The sequence below is a fragment of the Vespula vulgaris genome, chromosome 5, assembly GCF_905475345.1.
Source record: "Vespula vulgaris chromosome 5, iyVesVulg1.1, whole genome shotgun sequence".
Classification (NCBI taxonomy): Eukaryota; Metazoa; Arthropoda; class Insecta; order Hymenoptera; family Vespidae; genus Vespula; species Vespula vulgaris.
Genome location: NC_066590.1, coordinates 8,995,429 through 9,019,151, shown reverse-complemented (window position 1 = coordinate 9,019,151; position 23,723 = coordinate 8,995,429). Strand labels below are relative to the sequence as shown.

Here is a 23,723-nt window from a genome sequence, read left to right as displayed (position 1 = left end):
TTTCTTACTTTTTGTTTTTTTAACCAATTTTTATTAATTATTAAAAGTATCGCTACTGTTCGTCTATTAACTTGAATATACTCTGTATATTTATTTCTTTATACCTGTTTTCATAAAATGTATTGTTAATTATGATTGTACCGATTGATAATTTGCATATTTGATTAATTTTATAATTTTAATTATTGTTTCGAAGGTACAAGAGTGAGTTTAAATAAAGCGCCATATTGAAAATGATTATATCAAGCTGACAACACTGTATAGGTACAGTCTACTTAGCTATATGTCATTGTGGCTAAATGGAGGTTTTGGTTGTTGTATTGTAGTACTTTAAAAGCTAGTTCGATTAATGATCAACGAATTAATGAATTTTTACATATTAAAAAGTCACCGAAGGGACGCATAATACATCATATGTTACTTACAAAGATGATATGGGCGAAGTTGACACGTGGACACAGACGAAAGTATACTTGCTGCAGTACAATACAATTCTAACGAAGTAATTCAAGGATTTGACATATCACCGTTTGAAAATGTTATGTGAACGTGCAATAAATGCGTGACTCAACATGTCCATGAAAGTACGTTTCTTATTCTGTAAGATAAAAAATAATAATTCCATTTCGTAAATATAATAATGTATTTTTTAAATTCTATGAAATCTGTGTAATATAAATTTTTTTATTTCTCTTTTCTAGAAAGAATCACCTTGGGATGTAGAATTGCATCTTGCAGCTGCGCATGGAGATGCAAAACGTCTGCATATTCTATTAGATTCTGGTAGAGTTCATGTTGATTGTAAAGACAAGGTTTGTATTGTATTCATTCGTTTATAAAATTTTGATTAATATAATAAAATAATTATAAACTGTAAACTTCAAAGGATGGAACAACTCCTTTGATACTTGCTGCTGCTGGAGGACATTTAGAGGCTGTCACCGAATTATTACAGCAAGGAGCAGATCCTAATGCTAAAAGACTGGTATTACATAATCTAATAAATTTATACAATTTATGATTACATTAAATTAATTTAATTTAATTGTAAGATCTTTCTCTTTTTAGACAGGGACCACAGCTCTCTTTTTTGCTGCCCAAGGTGGTTTTATGGATATTGCTAATTTGCTTTTAGAACATGAAGCACTTGTTGATTCTTGCAGTATGGTAAGCAAATGGTGAAACTTGGAAATATCTCTGATATTTATTATGTTTTTATAAATCCTAGGATGGAGGTACACCATTATTTGTTGCTTGCCAATATGGTCATTTAGATGTGGTCGAAGGTCTTCTTGACAAAGGTGCCAATCCAAATGCACATATGAAAGTAAGAAAATTTATTATTATGTAGAAATTATCTTGTATTTCTTATTCAAATTTAAACAAAATTGTTATTAATAAAAGGATGGAGCTAGTGCATTATTCATTGCTGCACAAAATGGTCATGTACGTATTTTGGAAGTTCTTCTGGAGCATAATACAAGAATAGATACTATTAGAACAGATGGTGCTACACCTTTGTGGATCGCAGCACAGATGGGTCATGATCACATCGTCAGACAACTCTTGAAAGCCGGAGCAAACGTTGATGCTACTAGACATGTAAATGTTATAAACAACATAATACAAACATTATTTGTTTTTATAAATGTAATATGAATTCCTTAATAAATTATTATACTTTATATAGGATGGCGCAACGCCTCTATTTAAAGCAGCACATAAAGGTCATACGGCTGTTATTGGAGAGTTACTCAAATACCGTCCATCACTTGGTATTCTTCCAGTAAGTTAAATAATTTTATATAAAATCTTATGTCAGTGCATACATTAGATATAAATATAAAATATGAAAGCTATAAAATTGCTTTTTGGTTGGAATGTACAAAAATCATTGCTTTTGGATGTGGTATTAAATCAAACTTAACAGTCAAAAACATAATCGATGCTTTGCATTTACCTATTAAATCTTTTTCCTATTTAGTTACCCTCATCGTTAATATTAAACTCATGTTCTCCTAAGCTATTATTTGATAAAATAAGACTAAATAGACTAATTTATGTTTTTGCAGATAAAGGCTTATATATTTTTATATTTTCAATATAAAAATCTATGCTTATATAAAACTATGAATCCAAGCAAAAAAAAAAGTACGGATAATAATATTATTACTTCAAGATTTACACAATAGATCAACGACTTACAATATATACCATAGAACTTGAGAAAATAAGTATTTATGCATTATTCTAGAATGGTGAAAGTGCACTGCATGCTGCAGCTTTAGCAGGACATATGACAGTTGTAAGACAACTGGTGGGAGCAGGAGCCGATCCTTTACTTGTAAATCAAGAAGGTGTAACACCACTTCAATTAGCTGTTAGACACTCACAAACTCAAGTTGCCAATTATCTTAAAGACAAAATAAGAACACGAACTGCAGCATGTTAGATTCCTGTTACTTTTATTTTTAAAAAAGTATCAATTTTTAAAGATAATTTTACAATCTAAAGATACCATACAAATAAACATATGTGCATGTATACGCACATTAACATAAGGTAAAATACTCCTTATGTATTTTAACGTTGATCAAGTGCAATTTTAATATCATATAAAATCGTAAATTTGCGTGATACTAACAAGATATTTAGTATATATATAGTAAACATTCAGTGATTGTTCAGAAATTCCATTTTTATTCCTGTTAATGTCAGTAGCATAATATAATATAGCATAGTAATATAATTTGATGTTATTGTTAACGATTAATAAGTTGCAACAAATTAGTGCATATGCAGAAGATATATTTGATTTTCAAGAGCTAATATACATTTATTGTTGAAAGTTACATATTTATTTTTTATGTATACACTTTGTTATTTATATAGAGTAATTGTTAAAGTAAACTTATAAAGTTTCAGTGCTTATTAGCAGTCTGAGAAATGTAAGACTCCGATAGTATACGCGTGGTAATGATTCTCGTGAGATTTAAGATCGTTAAGACTGACTGATTTGCCTTGAAACATATCACGTAGGGATGAAACCTATAAATTGATGAAATATATGGCTTTCCACCGGCGGGAAAGTAAATACTATCTTATCGTAATAATATTTACATAAAAATGTATTATACTACAACGTCAATGAAAAGACAAGACCAAGCATAGATGTCATAATGCCTTTCTAATGTTATTTTTAAACATTATTTCATAAATTCAAAATAGAGCAAATGAATTTATATATATATTTTTTTTTTAATAATATACTCAAAAATTCAATTAGTAGTTTGGAAGATCTAAATTATAATAAAATAATTAATATGTCTGCATTAATATTTAACAGCAATACTTGATAAAGTTCTGATTTATTATATCATGTTACCTGCACTACCTTGACTGTCTTCCCATTTTTTGAGATAGTTTAAAGATTATACACACATTGTTGTTGTTAAATGATATATAATAAAATGCAATAATAAAATGCAATGAATGTCACTATAACAGCACAGTATTTTTTTACTATCATGTATTAATATGTATTAACTGATTCTATTTTCAAATGTAAAAAGAGCTTCTTGTTTTATAATGTAGAAATCTCATAATAATAATAATATATTTATTGTAACTCTTCTATAAAGAATATATACAATTATAAAATAAATATACGATCTTCGTCAATTTTGTTTTTACCTACACAAATGTACATTAAGTATATTAAATACTAATATATTTATTATTATACAATAATTTGTTACGTTGCAGCATATTCCAATTATTATCTAATCATTTTCTTTTCTTTTTTAATATCACAGCATTATTTAAATTATATGTATATAAATTTAAGATAAACATTAGTTGTACTCTCTTTTTGAATATATTTATATATTATATATAATTAAACTTAACTAAAATTCTCTTTTTCTATTTTATACATCTTAGATGTTTATATTAATATACTTACTTCATACTTTACATATTTATTCTATGCTATATGTATCTGTATTTATTTTCAGAGTAAATTATATATCTTTCTAAATAAAAATCAAGATCTTTTCCAACATAAGAAAGTTATTATATAGATCATGTGTGTAATAAACAGATATTACATAGTATATTAAATGGAATTACAATGCTTTTCACTTAAGATGAAGACGAACACGTGTTCGCAATTGATTTAAATTTTGGCCTTGTAGCTCAGCTGCTAAGTGGCTGTTTCCTATTACATTCCAGATGCAAAGTATCTTCATTTACACAGACGATCTGTTTTAGATTGAAACTATGCCAAGGATATTCATCATATAAAAATTATTCGTAAACTTAAATCTATCCATTTAAATTATACACGCGATTTCACGATATAAATGGAACGTTGACTTTTATCTATTACCTGCAACGCCCTGATAAGATGGATAATGAGATATATATCGTGTGTATTCAGTTCACCGGTATCGTCAGTTACACGTTGATCTTGAAACAATACTCATCATGGTTCGCGATCGCTTACCCGATTTATGTGCCGTTAGTATATATTTCTTTTTCGAAATCACATAATTATATCACGACATAATTTAAGAATAATATATTAGTAAAGCTTATATGATATTCTTATATCTTATACAAATAGATAGTTTATTTTAAGCTTATCAGCAAATATTTCCTTTATTCTTGTGCTACGTAAACGTTTAGTCACATCAATCAAATTATACCTCTTGTTCAATTTATAAAAACGCTATTTAAATATATCCACTTTGACTTCAAGTGCCGTAATAGCAGTACTACATTTGGCAGAGGATTTTTGCAAGATGTTCACATTCAGATAGCACAAAATAAAAAATTAAAAGAAGTGCTAGTGGAAGTATGTATAATGAATTGACATATAATCATGTGATATTCGGGTGATAAAAATATAAAATAATGTTAATGTAGGTCGAAGAAGTACGTGGTTTTATACAACTGCTAGTGGAAAATATATCAATTGTTAAAGATTTGCATAATAATGTTTTATCACATACAAGCAAAGGTATGTTTCAACTTGACAATATTAATATCAGTTAAGGACCTATTTATATTTAATTTCTAGACATGCAAAAAGAACTTGAAATTCGTACTCAAACCATCTCGCAAACAGCTTTTCATATTCAACAAAAATTACGAGGTAGGTATAATCTTTATAGATCATTATTCGCTTGCCACATGTCTTATTGAATATAAAAATAATTATTTTGGCTATTCAGAATCATTATCACTTACATTTTGCACTGTGCTATTTTTTATGACTTTACGATCCAATGTCATCTCCTGAGAATGAAAGGATCTTTTAGTACACTTAATTGGTAATATATAATCACGTTTATGATTATAACTTCTGTCAGATAATTTTGGTGTACTTGTACTTGGATTAGATTCTTGGCTAAAAATACATGAGTCACTTATCTTAGTAGATATTAAATAAGATCGATTATCTGAAGAATTTATCTCAAATTGTAAAATATTTATTAAATTTGGAGATAATTTTTTTTAAATACCTTTTTTTAAAGGACGTTGGTGAAATACGATGTAAAATAACTTTAGGTATACGAGTACAAATCGAAAGTTGTACATTTGTTTTAAGATTCTCTGTGCTAGTCTTAAGCGATCTCAAATTATCTTGTATTTCAACATTATCAGTTTCCATGTTTGCATCTTTATCAAAATTTCTGAAATGTAATAATACATTTGTAATCAGTAAATTCATAAAATATTTTTATATATTAAAGAAGAAATCAAGAACATACCTTTTGTATTGATCAATTTCTTTTTCCAATTGTGGATATTCATTTAACAGATTTGTAAGATGTTCTTTGCTATAAATTGTATACATTCTAGAAACAAATCTCATTACATCATGTTTTAAAGGTGATTTTAAAATTTCCAATTTCTCTTTTATTTTTAGTAATGTTGGTAGCAATATCTCTAAACCATGCCTTTTCATTCCTTCTATAATTACAGTTATTGCATTAGTAGTTGATACATCTGATGGACTCATGAAGTCTTCTTGATCTTGAGAATTTATTGTATGTTTGTTAGAGGATAGGAATGGTTGTAAACGCTCATTATTGAGTATATATAATGTGTCTTTTAAAACACATGCACCTTTTTGACTTGTAACATTAATTGTACCATTCGAAACTCTACCAAGTATTTGCGTAGTTAGTTTTACAAGTAATTTTATTTTTTCAGGAGGATCTAAATGTTCTATCATAAAATTATAAATAATTGCTCTATTATCATGATTCTTATTTCCAGGAAATGTTAAAATTTCTTTTTCTTCCTTTCGCATTTTACGATCACATAATCTGTGCTTGAATTGATAATTATTATAATGATATATACTTTCCAAAAACTTTTGTGATATTAGTACTTTATCCTTTTTTAAAAGTCTCTCTTCGATTAAAAAAATAGTTAACTCCCGTATCATTTTATCTGGGTCAAATAACATTGTTAATATATGGAAAAAGAATGGTCCTTTTACTTTTATAAAATCTTCTAACAATAATTGTATAAATATTACAACAACAGCTTCTCTTACTATAGAACTTCGATCTTTCATACAAATACACATGTCTGACAAATAAGGTTCAACTAACGTAGTGAACCTAATACAGAGATCTGCTAAAGCTTTAGCAGCATTCACCTTAATAGCTATCTCTGTGCTTGAATTGTGATTTATATCCATACGCAAGAGTCTACCTAAAATTGGTATTACCTCTTGTGCTATCTCATGATCTCTTATTGCATGTTGTCCAAGCACAACCACAGCAAAAGCTTGTAATTCTTTTACTTCCTTTATTGAATCTGGTAATAATTCTGATTCAAGTAATAAGCCTTCCAAAATACGTAAAGTAGACGATGAAAGCTTATTAGTACATGAAAATGCAACATGTCCTAACGTAGACATAGCTTTTATATAATTTGATGTATCCATTATTGTTTTATTATTAGTTTTAAGCATTTTTTGTATTTTCATTTCTGATATTTCCATTAATTTCATCGTGTTAGATTGCACTAAATGATTATTATCATCAGGATGTAAATGTTTTATTATTCCACCGATGATATCAAGACAAATACTAATTAAACTAAAATGAATTTTGAAATCACAAAGGCATTGATAAAGGTATTCATACAAATCGTTCATGTCATTTTTACTTAAAGATGACCAAGAATTTCTCAATATTTGTAAAATTAAATTTGAATGATAGTTATTTTTTTGTATAAGATCTTTATAATCGTCAATATATTTATTCAAATTTGGTAATTTCATGCTTTCAGATATTGCTGTTAAAAGAACCCATGCAGATGTATCATTGTCTGATCCAATATGTGATTGTATATCTGTGATTAAAGAGTTGTTTATGAGATTATCTTTAATCCATATTTTACAAGCTCTTGATAAATGTTTCATCATTTTCATGTCAGTTAATTTACCTACGATTCTCCATGGTAAACTGCTTTTTGCATTATCAGTATATTTGGAATGATTCGTTATCTTACTTATTAGTAAGTCTTGGAAAGATTCTAGTGCTTTTTCTTGTACTTTAATTTCAGTATCAAATATTTGTGGTAATACTGTTTCTACCCACTCATTAAGGATTTGTGAATCACTAGGAAAATATTCTAAAATAACAGATAATATATGTATTGCGAAACGACGTACTGTCATTACAGGGTCTCTGCAACGACGACCAACTATAGGAGCAACTTGACATGTCAGTATGGGAAACTTAATAGTCAAATTTTTTAAAATCTGTAGTGCACTTCGTCTTACTAATGCTCTTTCATCTTCTACTCGATCTATTAACATGATGAGTACTGTATTTAATGTTGGCATCTGATTAACATCTCTTAATAATATGGTTCTTAATTCATCGAATAAAGGAAGTGTCTCATCAGAACATGATACTTCAGATGTATCTTCTACGAGCATTTCAATGATATTATTTTGTATGTCTGTAAACTCTGCAATTGTTGCCATAGCTCTACCTCTTACCATATTAGAAGAATCCACACATCTACTCAATGTTGTAGCAATTAATGCTTTTTTTATCTTCTTCCGCTGGAAAGATTCTATTAAATCATGGTTATTTAAATTAGATTCTATTAAAAGTTTTCCAATGATCTCTTGAGCAAATAGCCTACAGGATACTTTTGTATGATGTGAAAGAGATATTATATCATTAATAATATGTATAATGATATCTTCTTTGCATATTGTAATTAGTTTTAATAATACTGTAGCTTGCTTTTGACGAGCCTCTTGTCGTTCCGGACATTTAATCATAATATATTGAATTAATGTCATTATAGCAATCTTTGCTTCTTTTTCATAAGTATGTAATAATTTTCTTAAAAAATCTATTGTTAATTCATGCATATTTGCCATAAACTTTATTTGATGATCATTATGATTAAAGAGAAAACGAGGATGTATGTATTTTGCTATCATCATAATAGTTGTTTTGATAGGTCCATGTTTATTATCACATAATTTAAATAGAGCTGTATAAGCATTACAAAACAATTTATTTCTTGTCTTTTGATATTCAAACTGATTAACGTCAGTAACTTCAAGTAATACAGAGATAGTAATATCTAATGAATGTGAATAAGCTCTAAATGAAAATAACTTTATCATTGTGATGAAATTAGACAAAATACTTTTAAGACCTTCAATCAATAAAACCTTTTCTGAAAGTGAAATAACATGATCGCTCGATTGATCTTCATTAATATCCATATATTCTAAAGTTACAGTTTTATTTCCCTTTGTAACTATTGGAATTAGGAGTTTACATAATTTCAAAGATTCAATTGCTTTTTTATATAAATTTGGATGAAATATATTAAAAGCACGACTTCCAGGTATAGCCAATAACATAAGATATAAACTTGTTGCATTCAAACAAGTTTGCTTACTTGTTCTATTAGCTTCATCACGTTGACCAGATTTTATTATATAGTATAAAACCGATAACAAAGCATGCACATTTATATTCAAACTTACTAATACATCCCAAGAAACATTTGCTTCTTTATTATTGCATTCTTCTGAAGTATGAATTTTAGCAAGCCAATCTTTGACGACCTCACAAGTGTCTTGTAACAATAAGTCCATATCCTCGCTTTCAATGAAAAGAAAATAATCATCTTGAGGTGGTTCGTCGTAGGTTAGAAATTGTGAATCCCACACAGTATTTACCCACTTATCGTTCAGATCGTCCAATTTAAAATTGTCAAAAATTTGTAAAAGCTCCATCACAGGATAATAAACTAAAATCGTTTATATGACTATTTTATAATTTATAAGTGAAGTTAAATATCTAAAGATAACCTTAACATATCATTTTCCGATAAAGTAAACTTGGTCTTCAGGTTATCATTCTTTGAACACCTATGGATAATGAATATGTGATTTTGTCCCAATTGATATCACAAAAACTAATATTTATTAAATACATGTGATATAACATTTCGTCTAAATGTAGTTACCGCTGGAATAAATGATAACGTTCATCCAAAGGAGGGAAATCCAACAAGCCAATCATAATCATGATATATGCATATATAGATTAATATGTTCATATGTACTTTTTATAAATTCTCTACTTTTAAACTTCTTGATTTTTTACATTTGAGTAAATAAAGTTAATTAAAATTTATTACATTTATTGTGTATATATTTATAAAAATAACTTGTTTATTGTACGTTGGCCTACCATTTTGTTTTATTACACGCGCGAAATATCTGTTTGAACACAATAAACTTTCTTAGAGCGATAATAAAAAAGATTTAATTTTTTACTTAAAAATTGAACGCATAAAAATTTTGTTGTATAAAAAAGAAATTATCAGAAAATATACACCTATTTATTTAGCATTTTTTCAGGTATGAAGGAAAATATAGCTGCTACAGATTCTTTTAATACAGATAATATAAAGGAATATCCTGCTCATATACGAATCAAACGTTTACAATATGCAACTATGCTAAAGATGTTTTCAGATATTATGGAGGATTACAATACATCATTAGTAAGATATCATGATAAATGTTTACAACTTTTACAGCAACAGAGAATGTTAAGTAAGTTGTATATAATACATATATATTTTTGTTTTGAAAATTTCATAAAATATATTTAATTAATTATATTTCTATTTAGTAAAGAAACATACGACATATGAGGTAGATGAACCAGAAAAAGTACAAGGGAATAGCATATTTGTAGACAATGTGAGTATTCATAATTATTTTACAAACTATCTTCATATGCTGTTATACAAGATGTTCTAAATTCTATAAATATGTTGAATGATATAATCTCTGGAAATTCTTTTTTTATAACATCGTTATAAAATATTCATAAGTAGATCCTAGAAGATAGCAAAATCACCAAAGAGCAATTGTCTGCCATAGAAGTACGACATAATGAAGTTTTGAAATTAGAAAAATCTATTCATGAAATAAAAGATATGTTTAATGAAACAGCTTTTCTTATCGAAAAACAAGTAAGTGTGATAATATTAAATACATATAAGTGTTATATTGTATGTTTATATATACATATTCTTTGTTTTTTAATTTTTTTAGGGGGAGCAAATAAATAGTGTAGAATATTTTGCAAAAAATACTGCAAATGATGTTGAGAGTGGTAAAAAAAGTCTTAATAAAGCAGAAGAAAGGAGTCATAGATACAAAAAAGTATACATAATATATATATTTTTTAATGCATTAATAAAAGAATCCATTAATAAAATTTGTCACTTTTCCAGAGAAAGATAAAGATTGGCATTATCGTTGGGATAATAATATTTGCTATTCTATTAATTATTGTATTTCTTAATTAATTTTTTTACATTAACTTGCATGGTATTACATTTGTAAACCAAATATTCTTATATATAAAGTTATATTCTATAAAGTTATATTCTATATAAAAAGTCATATTTTAAATATAAAAACACAAATTCATAGTTAAGAAGACATAACATCTGAAAAGTACATTACTAAGCCTTTTGAACTTGGTCTTAATTTATAATCTGCAATGGTGCACGTATAAAATACATCTAATACTTCTGCGTATTCTGCACCTATATCAATCGCAGGTAATGGTGGACGAACGCCTAACAATATTTGGAAAAATATTTTTTACTGTAAATATTAATTAAAAATTTCATTAAAATATCTAAGAATTACTTACCACAGGTACTTTTTATTTCTTTCACAAATATATCACTATCATCCATACTAACGTCATTATCGTCATTTGAAATTATTAAAGACATATTTTTTTCTGATGTAGAAGTCAAATCAATAGTATCATTAGAGTCATTTTCAGAATTTATGAAAGGTGCAGATAAGGCCAACATTTCCCATATGACAAGACCATATGCCCATATATCACATTTGTTTGTTATAGGACCTTCCTCTATATAAAAAAAAAAAAAAAATAGAAATTTGTAATATATTAATTCAATAAAATAATTACAAACATATTATTGTTAATAAAAAAAATACATAAGTATAAATATAAAAATTGATATACCAAATAATACTTCTGGTGGATTCCAACACTCAGTTCCAATATAAATAAAATTTTGTGATTTATCCATTTCTAAAGTTTCTGTAAGTGGTACAGAAACTCCAAAGTCACAAAGTTTTACTTTTTTCAAATTCTTTGAAACTAAAATGTTATAACTCTTAATATCCCCATGCAAAATATGTATAGTATGATGTAAATATTCTAAAGCCTTTGCAATTTCATAACCCACGTGCAAAATATCTTTAGCTGCAAAAATGTCATCTCCTCTGTCGACTTTATCTTCAATCAAATCTCCTATAAAAAGATTACAAGAAAGTTAAAATTTCTATTTGACGAATACTTCATATCATTATAACAATATACATGCCTAGAGAAATATCCAGTTGTTCCATGGCAAGACATGGATCACCCTTGGAAGATAATATAAATGCTCTGAAACCCACGATGTTTGGATGATTTAATTTTTTCAGTAGATCGGCTTCAGACTGTAAGCGCTTGTCATATTCCGAATCCTTTGTAAGTTTAGTATTTCTTTTCTTTATTGCCCAAGGTGATCTTACAAAACCAACTTTTGGAGATCTTTCCAAACTAAGAATGTGTACACCTAACATAACATAAATTTTAAAATGCTTATTCATGAATATTTATTTAAATGCGCATACCAGTTCCATGAGCTATTTGCTGCAAAAACGGAGAGGCTGGAATTTCAATCGGGGTTTGTAAATTGGAAACATCTGTAGGTCTACGATTCTTTCTAACAGGTGTCTTGAATCCTTCCATCCTTAACAAAATATCTTATATACCGAGAATCGAACTGTGAAAGAAAGAATAAAAAAACTCGTATAACCGTTACGTAGTTTTTGAATTCATATAGAATTGGCGTTGTATCAGTATTACCAACATAGAGTTCTATCACTTTATTCGTCATCATGTAGAAATTGTAAAAATTAATATTAACTAATATAATCTTTATAGCGCTTTAATGGTTTAATCTTTTTTGGTAATTCGAAATTTAAAAAAATCATATTTCGTTTGTTTATCAGCCAATAGTACAATTATAACAATGGAAGTGATAAAACATATATTATATAATAGGATGATATGCGAAAATCGGCCTTTAAAATCACTGCCTAGTATAGAAATATATTTAGAAATTTTACGTATCAGATAGTATACTATATTGAGTACAATATACAATAGTGTACAATTGGTAGTAGAAATTCACTAATGTTAGATTTCGCTTCTGAGTGAAGATTACTAGAAGGAGATCATCCTAAGAGATCAGACTTCCAGTCATCGATTCTACAAGCATTAATTTATTGTTTTAATAGTGCCTAAAAACTATAAAATATTAAAAAATGGCGTCTGAAGATACTACTGATGCTTCTACGATTAAATATTATACACGTGCTGAAGTTGCAAAATATAATACAGCTACAAATTCATGGATAATCATTCATGATAAAGTGTATGATGTGACAAAATTTTTGAAACAGGTATATTAACATTATAAAAGGTCTTTTAAAAATTATATGTTAATAATAATAATGTTCTTTAAAAAAAGAATATTATGTTTTTTTCACAATTTCTATTAAATCTTACTTTGACATAGAAATTAAATGATTTCTTTTCTTTATTTGTATTATAAACGTAAAATTGTAACATAGATTATATATAATCTTTTTCTTCAATGAAGCATCCTGGTGGCGAAGAAGTTATTTTGGAACATGCTGGGCGAGATGGAACAGAACCCTTTGAAGATATTGGACATTCTAGTGATGCAAGAGAAATGATGGAACCATATAAAATAGGAGAACTAGTAGAAGTAAATAGAGTTTAATTAGAATTTAAATTAATATCTTTATTATTGAAATATTTTATCTAAAAATGACAAAGTATCATAGTAATTATTATAAATTTATAATTTAAATTTAGGAAGAAAGAACAAAAAGTGATGATAAGAAAGAACGAGACTGGGCAAATGGAGCTTCAAATGGAGATAGTTCTAGGTATGAATATGCAATGTGTTATACAAATGTATTATATGTTCTTATATATATTTATGTTTCTATCATATCAGTTCAATTAATCTATTTGTTAAAAAAAGAATCTGCTTCATGGACGAACGGGTTGCTTTTTTTTATGTTGGTATATGCTATTGAAATTTTGTTACTGTTCATACAATATTTCTTGTTATTACTTATTTTTACTACATGCAAAAGTAATAGAGCAACGCAATCTATTCCTGGCTTTAATCATGTAAGTGTTTGCGAAAAGCATGATTCCATTGATTATACCATTTGTGTTGTTCAAATAAATGAAATTAAGAAAATATTAAAAATATTACAATATATGTAAATAGTAGTTGCTGCATGGTCATGTGATGATTGGCTATTGCAGTGGCTCTTGGAGATCCTGGCTGATTCCTGTTTTACTTGGAGTACTAGCAACTCTTATCTACCGTTATTTCATCAGCGCACATTGAAACATTCCATAAGATTATTATCTTATTTTATATCTATAACGTGTTAAAAATTGATTGTTGTGTATAATTCGGCGTGAACAATCACTCTATATTACACAGTATTGTAATTATTTTTTATTGGAAGCTATGAGAAGCTACACAATCGGGTGGTCTAGCATTTATATAGAGGACATCAGACATAATATATCTGTATGTATATATGTGTATCAATCATTACAGTATCTATGAAGCCAAGAATAAATTAATTTAATTTGCATGACTATGGTGGGCTTCCTTAAAAAAATAAAACATTTCCTTTGATACAAAAAGAAATTGACAGATCATGCGATTTACATTAATATATCAATAAAATGATCTATTTTTTATTAGCATTTTTTAAACATTTTATTATCATAAGTTTATAAATAATGATATGATATAAGAAGTATGAAAGCTTCTATATTCTCATCAAAAGTGAATGTACAATACGTTATGATTAAGATATATAAATTTCAAAGATATATAAATGTATATGAATTTTCCTGGAAATAAATAACTGTTGATATTTTTATTATATAAACTCTTTATAGTGAACACGAAATAGTTCTACGTGATAATTTTTATTATTATGTTTATAAATGGCGAAATAAACAAATTTATGTAACTATCTACAGTGTAGATAATTTACGAAATATATGTTTTAAATTATTATTTAAAACTATCGTAAATTTTATTATAATGCCCTTCCTTTCTTTGCGTATTAATTTGTGGGTCAAATCTATGTACTTAAGAATTTAATCTTACATCGACGTATCGATATATTACAGATCTATCAAAATTAATTTCAATTAATAATCTTATCGTTGTACATTTCAGTATCGATACGCGTTATACGTACAACTTGAATTATCTAGATCGACCAAACGCTTTAGAAGTCACGTAATTCGAAAAATTGTTATCACGTTTGATAAATCGCCAATGTAATTATTGTTATTCTTGAAGGAGTTTGAATTACGTGTTGTTAGTGATAATAAAACGAATATACGTCATTACGATGGTTAAAAAAAGAAAAAAAAAACATTTGTACGATAATTGAAATTTCTTCGAAATTCCTTCGACCGAAAAAAAAAAGAACGAGATTAAAAATGTGATAGAAAACGTACGTAGTTCGCAGTTTCATGGCTACCCGTTAGAAAGAGTCCAATGACAGCGGATGGATATCGAGCGACTCGAAGCGCCGACGCCGGTTATTCGGTCTCTCTTGTCGCACCAATACTACTTTCTTCTCTATCCTTCTATTCGTGTTCCGATCGCCCTTCATCGTTCCTCCACATTGTTCTCATCCTTCTTCGTGCCGCGAACGCCCAGTTGAGCGCGAAAGCTCGCTAGACGCGGATCGTATGTACGACGCAACGACGCAACGACGATTAGGTATTATTATCCCTAACAGAGATTGAACTTCGACGAAGACAGAAGATTTGAGAGAAACAGGAGTAGAAAAAGGAATTTATTTTCGATTATCAAGAGCCCGGTTTTCGAAGGGTAAAAGGGTCAGAGTTGAAAGAAAGAGGAAGACAGAAAGAGAGAGAGAGAGAGAGCGAGAGAGAGAGAGAGAGAGAGAGAGAGAGAGAGAGAGAGCATTAAGCTTGTCAAGAAAAAAAAGAGAGAGAGAGAGAGAGAGAGAGAGAGAAAATCGTGCTTCGCACAAATAGCAAGGGCCGCACATTACTCGGAAGGGGCAACACAGTGTGAGATTTTAGAAGGCATTGACATCGGTAGCAAAGCGGGGGAGGTAAAAGACCAACTGGTTGCACCGAAAAGTCGGCGTAGTGTCATGAGAGGCGGTCTCACGATCCGCCCTTTTAATCGGTCCCTCCTGAAGTCATGCATGTCGCGCCCTTCAAACGAGGTAAGAATAGACCCTTATGCCCGCCCACTTCTTCCGAGCTAACGGCTCTTATATCCATTCCCGTTCCACCACCCTCTTTGGTCCTTCTCGACGGTCAATGAGACATGAATGAATTCAGGAAAGATTCGCGCGCTTTTCTTCTTTTAACTTATATCGGGTCATTCACAAGCAATTAATTAAGCAAATTCTAAACGAGATCTCTGTTTTAAAAGGAGTTGAAATTTCTTTCCACGTGATTACCGCGATACGTACTACCTTCTCCCATCCTCTATTTTTTTACCCTTCTTAACTATCTAAAAATATTTATCGATAGATTTGACATTTGCTTGTATCGTGTAAACACGATATTTATGATGTAATATTCGTCATTAGTTGTTATTCTAGGAAAGAAATTTATTAGCCGTTACGCAGAAATGATTTGTGTTTGGTCATCGGACGTTTAAGACCACGTGTATGCCAAGAGCACGTCGTAGTCATTTCCTATTGGTTTGCCTTGGCGGGCTAATTATAATTGTCATAAGTAATATGCCGGGAGCGCTATTGTTGTTATTCCCGATAATACGAGTATTTGAAAATAGGTTTACAGATTACGATTTCTCCATTTCGAAAATGTATTTTCTGTATTTATATTTTTGAAAATGTAAACTCGTCGAAAGATTTTCCTTAAGGTTTGAATTGATAGAACGTTTCATTAAAGGCGCGAAATTCAAATGTAATTTAAAAATATAATAAAAATTACGTCGCAATAACAAACGACGTGCATAAGTTTATCTTTGAGTATCAATCGATAATCGATCGGTTCGCTATAAAACTTATTTAGTTCGATAAGACGAAGCGTAAGTGAAAAAAAAAAGTCTAGATAAAACTGAATCGCGTGATAAGCAGTCCGATAAAACGGTAGGATGGATTCAATTAATGTTTTTGGAAAAACAATTTCTTTTTTAAGAGAAGTGCACGAATATCTTCGCTAAATTTATTTCGTTTATTAGTCGAAGCTCGGAAGAGGTTATGTAATGTGTGCAAGCACCGTTCGCAAAAGCTTACGACGATTGCGTCATAGCGTGAAACCAGAAACTCCTCGTACTTCTGGAACGCGCAAAGCGGTGGCACGTTTCGAAAATATCTTCATCGTTCTTTCTCTCTACCTTCTTTTCTTATTTTTCTTTTTGGGTATCTCGGAATAGAGTAGAAGGTTCTCGGGTGATACTATGAGAGATATTTAACACCATCGTTCCACCAATCAGAAATAGCGATAAAGAAGCAATCGATAAACAACGATTAGATATCGTTTTTCACGAAGGAACGTCGACGAGTCCTTAAAAGCTTTTTCCAACGATAGATAGCACGTGAATTGTCTACAAATAGATCGGACAAATCTTCGATGTATGTATATAAACTGATCGAAGAGGCTTCGACCTATCGTTTAAGCTGATTATTCTTTACACGCGAATCTATACTGGTCATTCTCATCACAACTACATTCCGGCCTGTTTAAATGTTTCAACGAAGACTAACTTCATATCTTACGTATTTATATTGCTTACGATTTTAAGTGAGTCGCTTTTATGTCTCGACGATTAACGTGTGAATCTTTTCATTCCTTTCAATTATTAACAATCCCATTTCAATGTCATTAGATAAAAGATTATGTAAACTGAACGTGAGAATTGACACGGAATCGTATTTATTTTTCATGTATATAAAAGTAAATATCTTTCTTTTCTTATTTTTTCCTGTTTTTTTCTCTTTTCTACGAAGGAGATTTAAATATGCAAAATCAATTCGCGTTTCGTTTCAATGTCGTAATATGTGTGAAAAAAGAAGCGTTTCGAAGAATTCTGAAGAATAGATCACGTTATTTTTTTTTTCTTTTTCTTCTACGTCTCATTTTAACCTTGCTCTACAAAGTACATTTTCTTCCCGTTGACGCGACATTAGGTAGACCCTCACGAGCACCGAGAATTAACTGCAATTGATTCATTGATATGCTTTTGTGGCAATGAGTTTTAATGGGATTTAGAGATGTCTGTACGTCTTTCCATGCTCATATATTCATTTCTTTTCTCCTGTTAGCGATTATCATTTAACTCGTTGACGCTTCGTATTCGTTTTAAGTTCCATCATTCAATTATCTGTTTTTATCATGTGACCGATCACGTTACCACGCATAGCACTTTTTTAACATACTTATTTTTTTTGATAAAAATTAAATGCAAACGCTTAATTGTTAAATGATCCTTATATTAATGATCCGTTAAAGTGGCTTTTTTTTTTATCACTGAGGAAAGTTGTCGATAACAAAAACTCGGTATCATATTGCTAAAAGTTAGTCTTATCTCTATGCTCTAGAGAATGTGGAGAAGTATAATTCTGGATTCTATTCCTAGTCTATTTCTCGTTTAAACGTAAATATAGAAGAATGTATATTTTCTCCCACGTTCGTTCATCAGGTAAGTTATTGAACAGAATGATGCGATGAACGTTGTATAGTAAGTGCTTGGGGAACAGGTTTTTTATTCCGAGTATACGAAAAGCACATAATCGACCATCTTTCTTCGTCAATTTGTTTTGAATACGCTAGATATATATACATATACATATATACATACATACATACTTATATATATATATAATGATATTTTTTATTTTTCTCCACACGATTGAGTGAGGTATGAGAATTCTCATCGATTTTTAGAGCATCCTAGGTCATCTAGAATACCGCGTTATTCTTCTCGAAAAAAATACGATTGGTTAAACGTTAATTTATTATTAAAAAATATCTATTATTGTCAATAATTAGTTCAGATGAAATCAATCGTCTCTATACGTATTTAAAAAAAAGTTAAATCGAAAGAAATTTACTTAAAATTTTCCATACGTCTACTTCAACGATAATAAAGTCCGGACGAATATGTGAACACATCGAAATATTTGCCATGTTAGCAAATTCTTAAATATTGACTCCGTATTACTTGGAAGAGATGGTTTAAAGGTGATCGTTTACGTCATCATTCTCTTAAAAGCGGCAGAAATATGTTCGTTTAAAATTTGTCGGCGATAACATAAGGCATATGTTCGAATCACGACGCGACATTCTATTTTTATATTTTGTACTTCATATCTTTGAAGATTTTAATCGATGACAATTGTACAAATTTTAATTAGTGATTTATGATTTCATATGGAAATTGCACAGATAAAGGAAAAGAGAGAAAGAGATCTGAAAAAGAATGCCGAGTTTCATTTCGACTGAACGTCCTAGTCTTCTTGCCAATTATATATCGTAATATCGTGTCTTCTTTTTGAGCAAGGCGATCTTTGTATGTGATCTCCGATAAAGAATTCGCTTTGACAAATGATAGATCAATAAATCAATACATCATAGTCGATAAACGTATACTTCGTTTGCTACATTTAAAACATTTCTATTCTAACATACGTAATACAAATTATACGAATAAAATATAGTTATCGATAAATATTTAAATCTACAATCATAATGATACATAGTTTTGAAAGGATATTTCTCTCCAAGAAAACTATACGGCAAATTTCTTTGAAATAATGTCTCTCGAGTGTATCTCGTGACCATTGGTCGAAGAAGAAAACGAGATAGTCTTGCAAGCAAGGAATTTTGGCAGTCGGCCATACAAACTATAATGGCTACGACGTCTATTCGATGACAATAAATATAATAACATATACCTTGTCACGTGCTGCACAAACGCAAATATACGCACCATTTAATGACGCGATTCCCTCGCTCCTTCTCGGCTCTGAAGAAACGCTACCTCAGCCAGTCGGCGAAGGGATGCGACACAAAACGGCCACGTTCCTTGACGAGCACAGAGTTTCGAGTAATTTATTATAAAAGCACAATAATTATTTTTCTTTTGATTTGGCTATAGTTATTACATTTATTATTAATAACGTTCTAACGGATCTTTTATGATTTTATGACAAAATTACACAATACGTGTATCAATATCATTCGTAACACCTGTTAAAAAAGTGTATTATCTTCGTCAATTAACATACCGGCGATTTTCTCAAATTTTGGCGCGAACAACGGATTTATTCAACAAAGAATACATTACTACTCGGTTGTCGATTTGATATACCGTAAAAAGAGTATAATCTTATTTCAAGACCAGTGGTATAACGTCGTCGTAGAAATTATGCACGAAGTTTGATCACGTGATTCATTCTCGGTGACTCTAAACTTAGGAAACGGTCTAGCTGGAATGCAACGTTCTCGTGTTTCGCTTAATATGTTATTTCCTGTAAAGAGGAATCATCGGTAGAATCTGCAATCCAAGTGTAACATCGTTATTTGCTATTGACTTTTGTTGTCATTTATATAGGACGAGTCATGTAACTTACCAATTGGAAAATTCTTTCTTAATTATTTCACGACTTTAATTTCGGATAAAAAGAATTTGTAAAATAATTAAATATGATCGTATTGTATACGTCGGAATGATTCAGAGTTTAAAACGGTTCAAGATAAACAAAAAAAAAAAAAAAAAAAAGAAAAGAAATCGGTACTGATGAAAAGTAAGAGAGAAAAGAAAAAAGGAAAATTGTGTATTCCAGCTACCGTTGGACATGACCCGCAGACGAACAACGGCAGTCAGGCACAGCAACAACAGCAACAACTTCAATGGTTGGGAAGTCCAGGTGAAACGACGCTCGTATCACGGGTTGCTCGGAGTAGCAACAGCAACGGTGGTAGCGGTAGTGGGTGGGAAGGGCTTAAATCATCGTCGTTACCGCAACATCAACAACAACAACAACAAAGGCGGAGGCGCCAAGAAGAGCAACAAGGCGAATCTGGAGGTGTGGGGGATGACGAAGACGGGGGTGGAGGGAGCGGAGGGTTGGAGGGGACGGACCCAGAGGCGAACCACGCTGTTCACCTCAAGAGACGGGTGGGACTCGTCAGTGGGGTGGCTTTAATCGTTGGCACCATGATCGGATCAGGGATATTCGTTTCGCCATCCGGCCTCCTAGTTCGAACCGGCAGCGTCGGAGTTAGCTTCTTCGTATGGACGGCCTGTGGGATTTTGAGCTTGTGCGGCGCACTCGCTTACGCAGAGCTTGGCACGATGAACACCAGCAGCGGCGCAGAATATGCTTATTTCATGGACGCCTTTGGTGCACCACCGGCTTTCCTTTTCTCCTGGGTTTCCACCCTGGTATTGAAACCATCGCAAATGGCGATAATCTGTCTCTCCTTCGCCCAATACGTCGTTGAAGCTTTCGTAGCGGACTGCGATCCTCCCGACGAGGTGGTCAAGCTGGTCGCTCTCCTTGCGATCGTTCTTATACTTCTGGTGAATTGTTACAGCGTTAATCTGGCAACCGGAGTACAAAATGCTTTCACCGCAGCGAAACTCATTGCTATACTTGTAGTTATCGTCGGCGGTGCGTACAAGTTGATACAGGGAAACACGCAACACCTGAAAGGAGCCTTAGATACCATGGACGGTAGTAACGTTAATTTCGGTAGACTCGCTACCGCTTTTTATACGGGTCTATGGGCCTACGACGGCTGGAATAATTTGAATTACGTTACGGAGGAAATCAAGGATCCATCGAAGAATCTACCAAGGTCTATTATGATTGGGATACCTCTTGTTACCCTTTGTTACGCACTGATTAATATTTCTTATTTGGCGGTTATGTCGCCTTCGGAGATGATTGAAAGCGAGGCTGTTGCTGTGGTAAGATGAACGAACATTTGTGTCTCTTATTCTTTTAATGATTTTTACTGATCATTTACAAATTTCATGCCTCTCTTCCCTCCGCAGACATTTGGGAATCGGATACTCGGCGTGATGGCATGGCTTATGCCTTTATCGGTTGCTATCAGCACCTTTGGTTCCGCCAATGGAACTCTTTTTGCGGCAGGTAGACTTTGTTTCGCTGCATCCAGAGAAGGACATTTGCTCGATTGCTTGAGTTATGTACATGTGCGCCGTTTTACGCCTGCGCCAGGCCTCATATTTCATTCTATCGTTGCAGGTATAACGATACATCATAAAAATTAGTATTAAAATTACCAAGAACCAAATACAATCGCATATGCTAATCCACTTTGTACAGGTGCAATGGTCGTTTCTGGAAATATAGATTCCTTAATTGATTTCTTTTCCTTTACCGCTTGGATTTTCTATGGTGGATCGATGTTAGCTTTGTTGGTAATGCGAAGAACCAGACCAAATCATCCAAGACCTTACAAATGTCCCCTGATCATACCCGCACTTGTACTTGTAATCTCTGCGTACCTGATAGTGGCACCCATCATCGACAAGCCTCAAATCGAGTACTTATATGCAACCGGATTTATTTTCGCAGGCATGTTTGTTTATCTCCCCTTCGTGAAATACGGATACGTGCCGAAATTTATGGGTGAGTGCGTGATTTTCTGTATAATTATATTTTTCTTCGTATATCTATAAGGTATACAATTTTTTTCCAAAGTACACTTTTTTGTATAAAATAATTTTTTGCATACGCATACTGGCCAACCAATTGTACGATTCCTATTGATATTAAAATTTTCTCGGTATTTGTTATTTCAGAAGGAGTAAATGCTTTTCTTCAAATGTTACTAGAGGTGGCGCCAACCGCAGCTGCTTTCGATTGATTCCAATATAAAACATCGAAAATGATTTTTTAAAGATCTTATCATTCCACTGTGGCATATTTAAAATGTACATGTGAGAATATATTTTTAATGTACGTACAGAAACAAAAATACTGTTTTATCGATGCTCGAGTTTGCTTGGATTGATCCAAGAACATACATAAAAATATTATTTTATTACTCGTTATTCTTCTTACATAATATACAATATATAGAGGACGTTGTTAGACATAGATGATTGATGTTATAATGACAACGATGAGTTAACAAAAGATATTTTAAATGTTTATGGTTATAAATCTACTTCTTATTTTTAACAAGTGCATCTTTGTGTACTTTTCCATACATTCCTAAAATACCTGAATTTTTCTTTTGTTTTTTCTTATTTTTATGTTTCACTAAACTTTTACTCAATCCTGATATCGGTTCTTTGCGTTTTGCTGCCATAGCTTCTTTTTTCCTTTTATGCTTCAAAACTTTATAATTTAAACTTTGATTTTTTGGGGGTTTTGCACCTAATCTTATTGCTAGTTCTACTTTTGCTTCTTTAGCCTTCGAACTTTTAAAACCGGATATACCAAACTTGATGACATCGTACCTAGCCCTTTTCATTTCCAATTCTTGTTGCTTCCTGCGATCTAGCTGTGAATTAGCTTTTGTATTACAAAACTCATCCCTATTATCAGTCTCTACGTCTACTTCATCTTTTTTATCGATATCATTCGACGACTTCAATGCTTTCTTTGGAACCATGTAAGTAGTCGAGAAAAAATCTTTAACTGCATCTTTTTTTATTTTCGAAACTTTCGTTGGTATAAAATCTTCCATCGCGGCTTATTAACAAGATTTCTTAAAATAAACAAATATAGGTTAGAAATGCATCGTGTTTATTAACGATATACTGATGTTTTAGGTTATGTAAAATAAACGTGTACACACCTTTTGATATAAAAGATAATTGATATTTTCTTTTAACTTCAAAGAAATATTGTATTTTATTTCAATTGTTATTAGAAAATACGCTCTATCATACGACGTAAAACTCCCATATTGGTGTCATAAGCACGACTGAAACAAGTTCGGAACGAACGAGGGTTTCGTTAATTAATGACA

General features: G+C 30.9%; 7 protein-coding genes across 20 annotated transcripts; 4 read left to right on the top strand and 3 right to left on the bottom strand.

Annotated features, from left to right (window-relative positions):
* The first annotated feature begins 247 nt into the window (after positions 1–247).
* Positions 248–3,668, top strand: LOC127064021 (ankyrin repeat domain-containing protein 29). 2 transcript variants are annotated; one of them, XM_050994488.1, is made up of 8 exons: positions 248–584; positions 702–812; positions 887–985; positions 1,069–1,167; positions 1,229–1,327; positions 1,405–1,602; positions 1,691–1,786; positions 2,073–2,219. In XM_050994488.1, exons 1-8 carry the CDS (start codon positions 573–575, stop codon positions 2,190–2,192), a joined length of 834 nt encoding a protein of 277 aa, XP_050850445.1. In that variant the 5' UTR covers positions 248–572; the 3' UTR covers positions 2,193–2,219. The 2 variants fall into 2 exon arrangements, with proteins under 2 accessions (XP_050850445.1, XP_050850444.1); XM_050994487.1 differs by lacking the exon at positions 2,073–2,219 and adding an exon at positions 2,255–3,668 and having other exon boundaries at positions 253–584.
* Positions 2,836–9,571, bottom strand: LOC127064011 (condensin-2 complex subunit D3-like). 4 transcript variants are annotated; one of them, XM_050994467.1, is made up of 5 exons: positions 9,532–9,571; positions 7,471–9,312; positions 5,778–7,377; positions 5,529–5,699; positions 2,836–5,413 (listed from the first exon to the last, which is right to left on the bottom strand). In XM_050994467.1, the coding sequence occupies exons 1-5, from the start codon at positions 9,554–9,556 to the stop codon at positions 5,230–5,232; spliced, it is 3,822 nt and encodes a 1,273-aa protein (XP_050850424.1). In that variant the 5' UTR covers positions 9,557–9,571; the 3' UTR covers positions 2,836–5,229. The 4 variants fall into 4 exon arrangements, with proteins under 4 accessions (XP_050850424.1, XP_050850423.1, XP_050850422.1 ...); XM_050994466.1 differs by having other exon boundaries at positions 5,778–9,164; positions 9,246–9,312; XM_050994465.1 differs by having other exon boundaries at positions 5,778–9,312.
* Positions 4,281–11,247, top strand: LOC127064022 (syntaxin-1A-like). Its single transcript, XM_050994489.1, has 9 exons — positions 4,281–4,521; positions 4,763–4,858; positions 4,930–5,023; positions 5,084–5,158; positions 9,929–10,126; positions 10,206–10,276; positions 10,414–10,551; positions 10,634–10,744; positions 10,816–11,247. Exons 1-9 carry the CDS (start codon positions 4,489–4,491, stop codon positions 10,888–10,890), a joined length of 891 nt encoding a protein of 296 aa, XP_050850446.1. The 5' UTR covers positions 4,281–4,488; the 3' UTR covers positions 10,891–11,247.
* On the bottom strand, positions 11,018–15,359 carry LOC127064020 (lymphokine-activated killer T-cell-originated protein kinase). 3 transcript variants are annotated; one of them, XM_050994483.1, is made up of 6 exons: positions 15,213–15,359; positions 12,248–12,399; positions 11,953–12,189; positions 11,589–11,879; positions 11,244–11,471; positions 11,018–11,166 (listed from the first exon to the last, which is right to left on the bottom strand). In XM_050994483.1, exons 2-6 carry the CDS (start codon positions 12,363–12,365, stop codon positions 11,018–11,020), a joined length of 1,023 nt encoding a protein of 340 aa, XP_050850440.1. In that variant the 5' UTR covers positions 12,366–12,399; positions 15,213–15,359. The 3 variants fall into 3 exon arrangements, with proteins under 3 accessions (XP_050850440.1, XP_050850441.1, XP_050850442.1); XM_050994484.1 differs by lacking the exon at positions 15,213–15,359 and adding an exon at positions 12,483–12,646; XM_050994485.1 differs by lacking the exon at positions 15,213–15,359 and adding an exon at positions 12,487–12,646.
* LOC127064024 (cytochrome b5) lies at positions 12,802–14,329 on the top strand. Of its 5 annotated transcripts, none has more exons than XM_050994491.1 (5): positions 12,802–13,081; positions 13,282–13,410; positions 13,521–13,594; positions 13,808–13,844; positions 13,986–14,329. In XM_050994491.1, exons 1-5 carry the CDS (start codon positions 12,944–12,946, stop codon positions 14,115–14,117), a joined length of 510 nt encoding a protein of 169 aa, XP_050850448.1. In that variant the 5' UTR covers positions 12,802–12,943; the 3' UTR covers positions 14,118–14,329. The 5 variants fall into 5 exon arrangements, with proteins under 5 accessions (XP_050850448.1, XP_050850450.1, XP_050850449.1 ...); XM_050994493.1 differs by having other exon boundaries at positions 13,948–14,329; XM_050994492.1 differs by lacking the exon at positions 13,808–13,844.
* A 76-nt stretch (positions 15,360–15,435) lies between the features above and the next one.
* LOC127064013 (b(0,+)-type amino acid transporter 1-like) lies at positions 15,436–22,897 on the top strand. 4 transcript variants are annotated; one of them, XM_050994472.1, is made up of 5 exons: positions 15,436–15,958; positions 20,555–21,684; positions 21,772–21,985; positions 22,067–22,372; positions 22,546–22,897. In XM_050994472.1, the coding sequence occupies exons 1-5, from the start codon at positions 15,934–15,936 to the stop codon at positions 22,608–22,610; spliced, it is 1,740 nt and encodes a 579-aa protein (XP_050850429.1). In that variant the 5' UTR covers positions 15,436–15,933; the 3' UTR covers positions 22,611–22,897. The 4 variants fall into 4 exon arrangements, with proteins under 4 accessions (XP_050850429.1, XP_050850428.1, XP_050850430.1 ...); XM_050994471.1 differs by lacking the exon at positions 15,436–15,958 and adding an exon at positions 16,760–18,408; XM_050994473.1 differs by lacking the exon at positions 15,436–15,958 and adding an exon at positions 18,431–19,815 and having other exon boundaries at positions 22,319–22,372.
* Positions 22,111–23,692, bottom strand: LOC127064023 (uncharacterized protein C1orf131). The gene is made up of 2 exons (XM_050994490.1): positions 23,550–23,692; positions 22,111–23,459 (listed from the first exon to the last, which is right to left on the bottom strand). The coding sequence occupies exon 2, from the start codon at positions 23,436–23,438 to the stop codon at positions 22,911–22,913; it is 528 nt and encodes a 175-aa protein (XP_050850447.1). The 5' UTR covers positions 23,439–23,459; positions 23,550–23,692; the 3' UTR covers positions 22,111–22,910.
* Between the last annotated feature and the right edge of the window lie 31 nt (positions 23,693–23,723).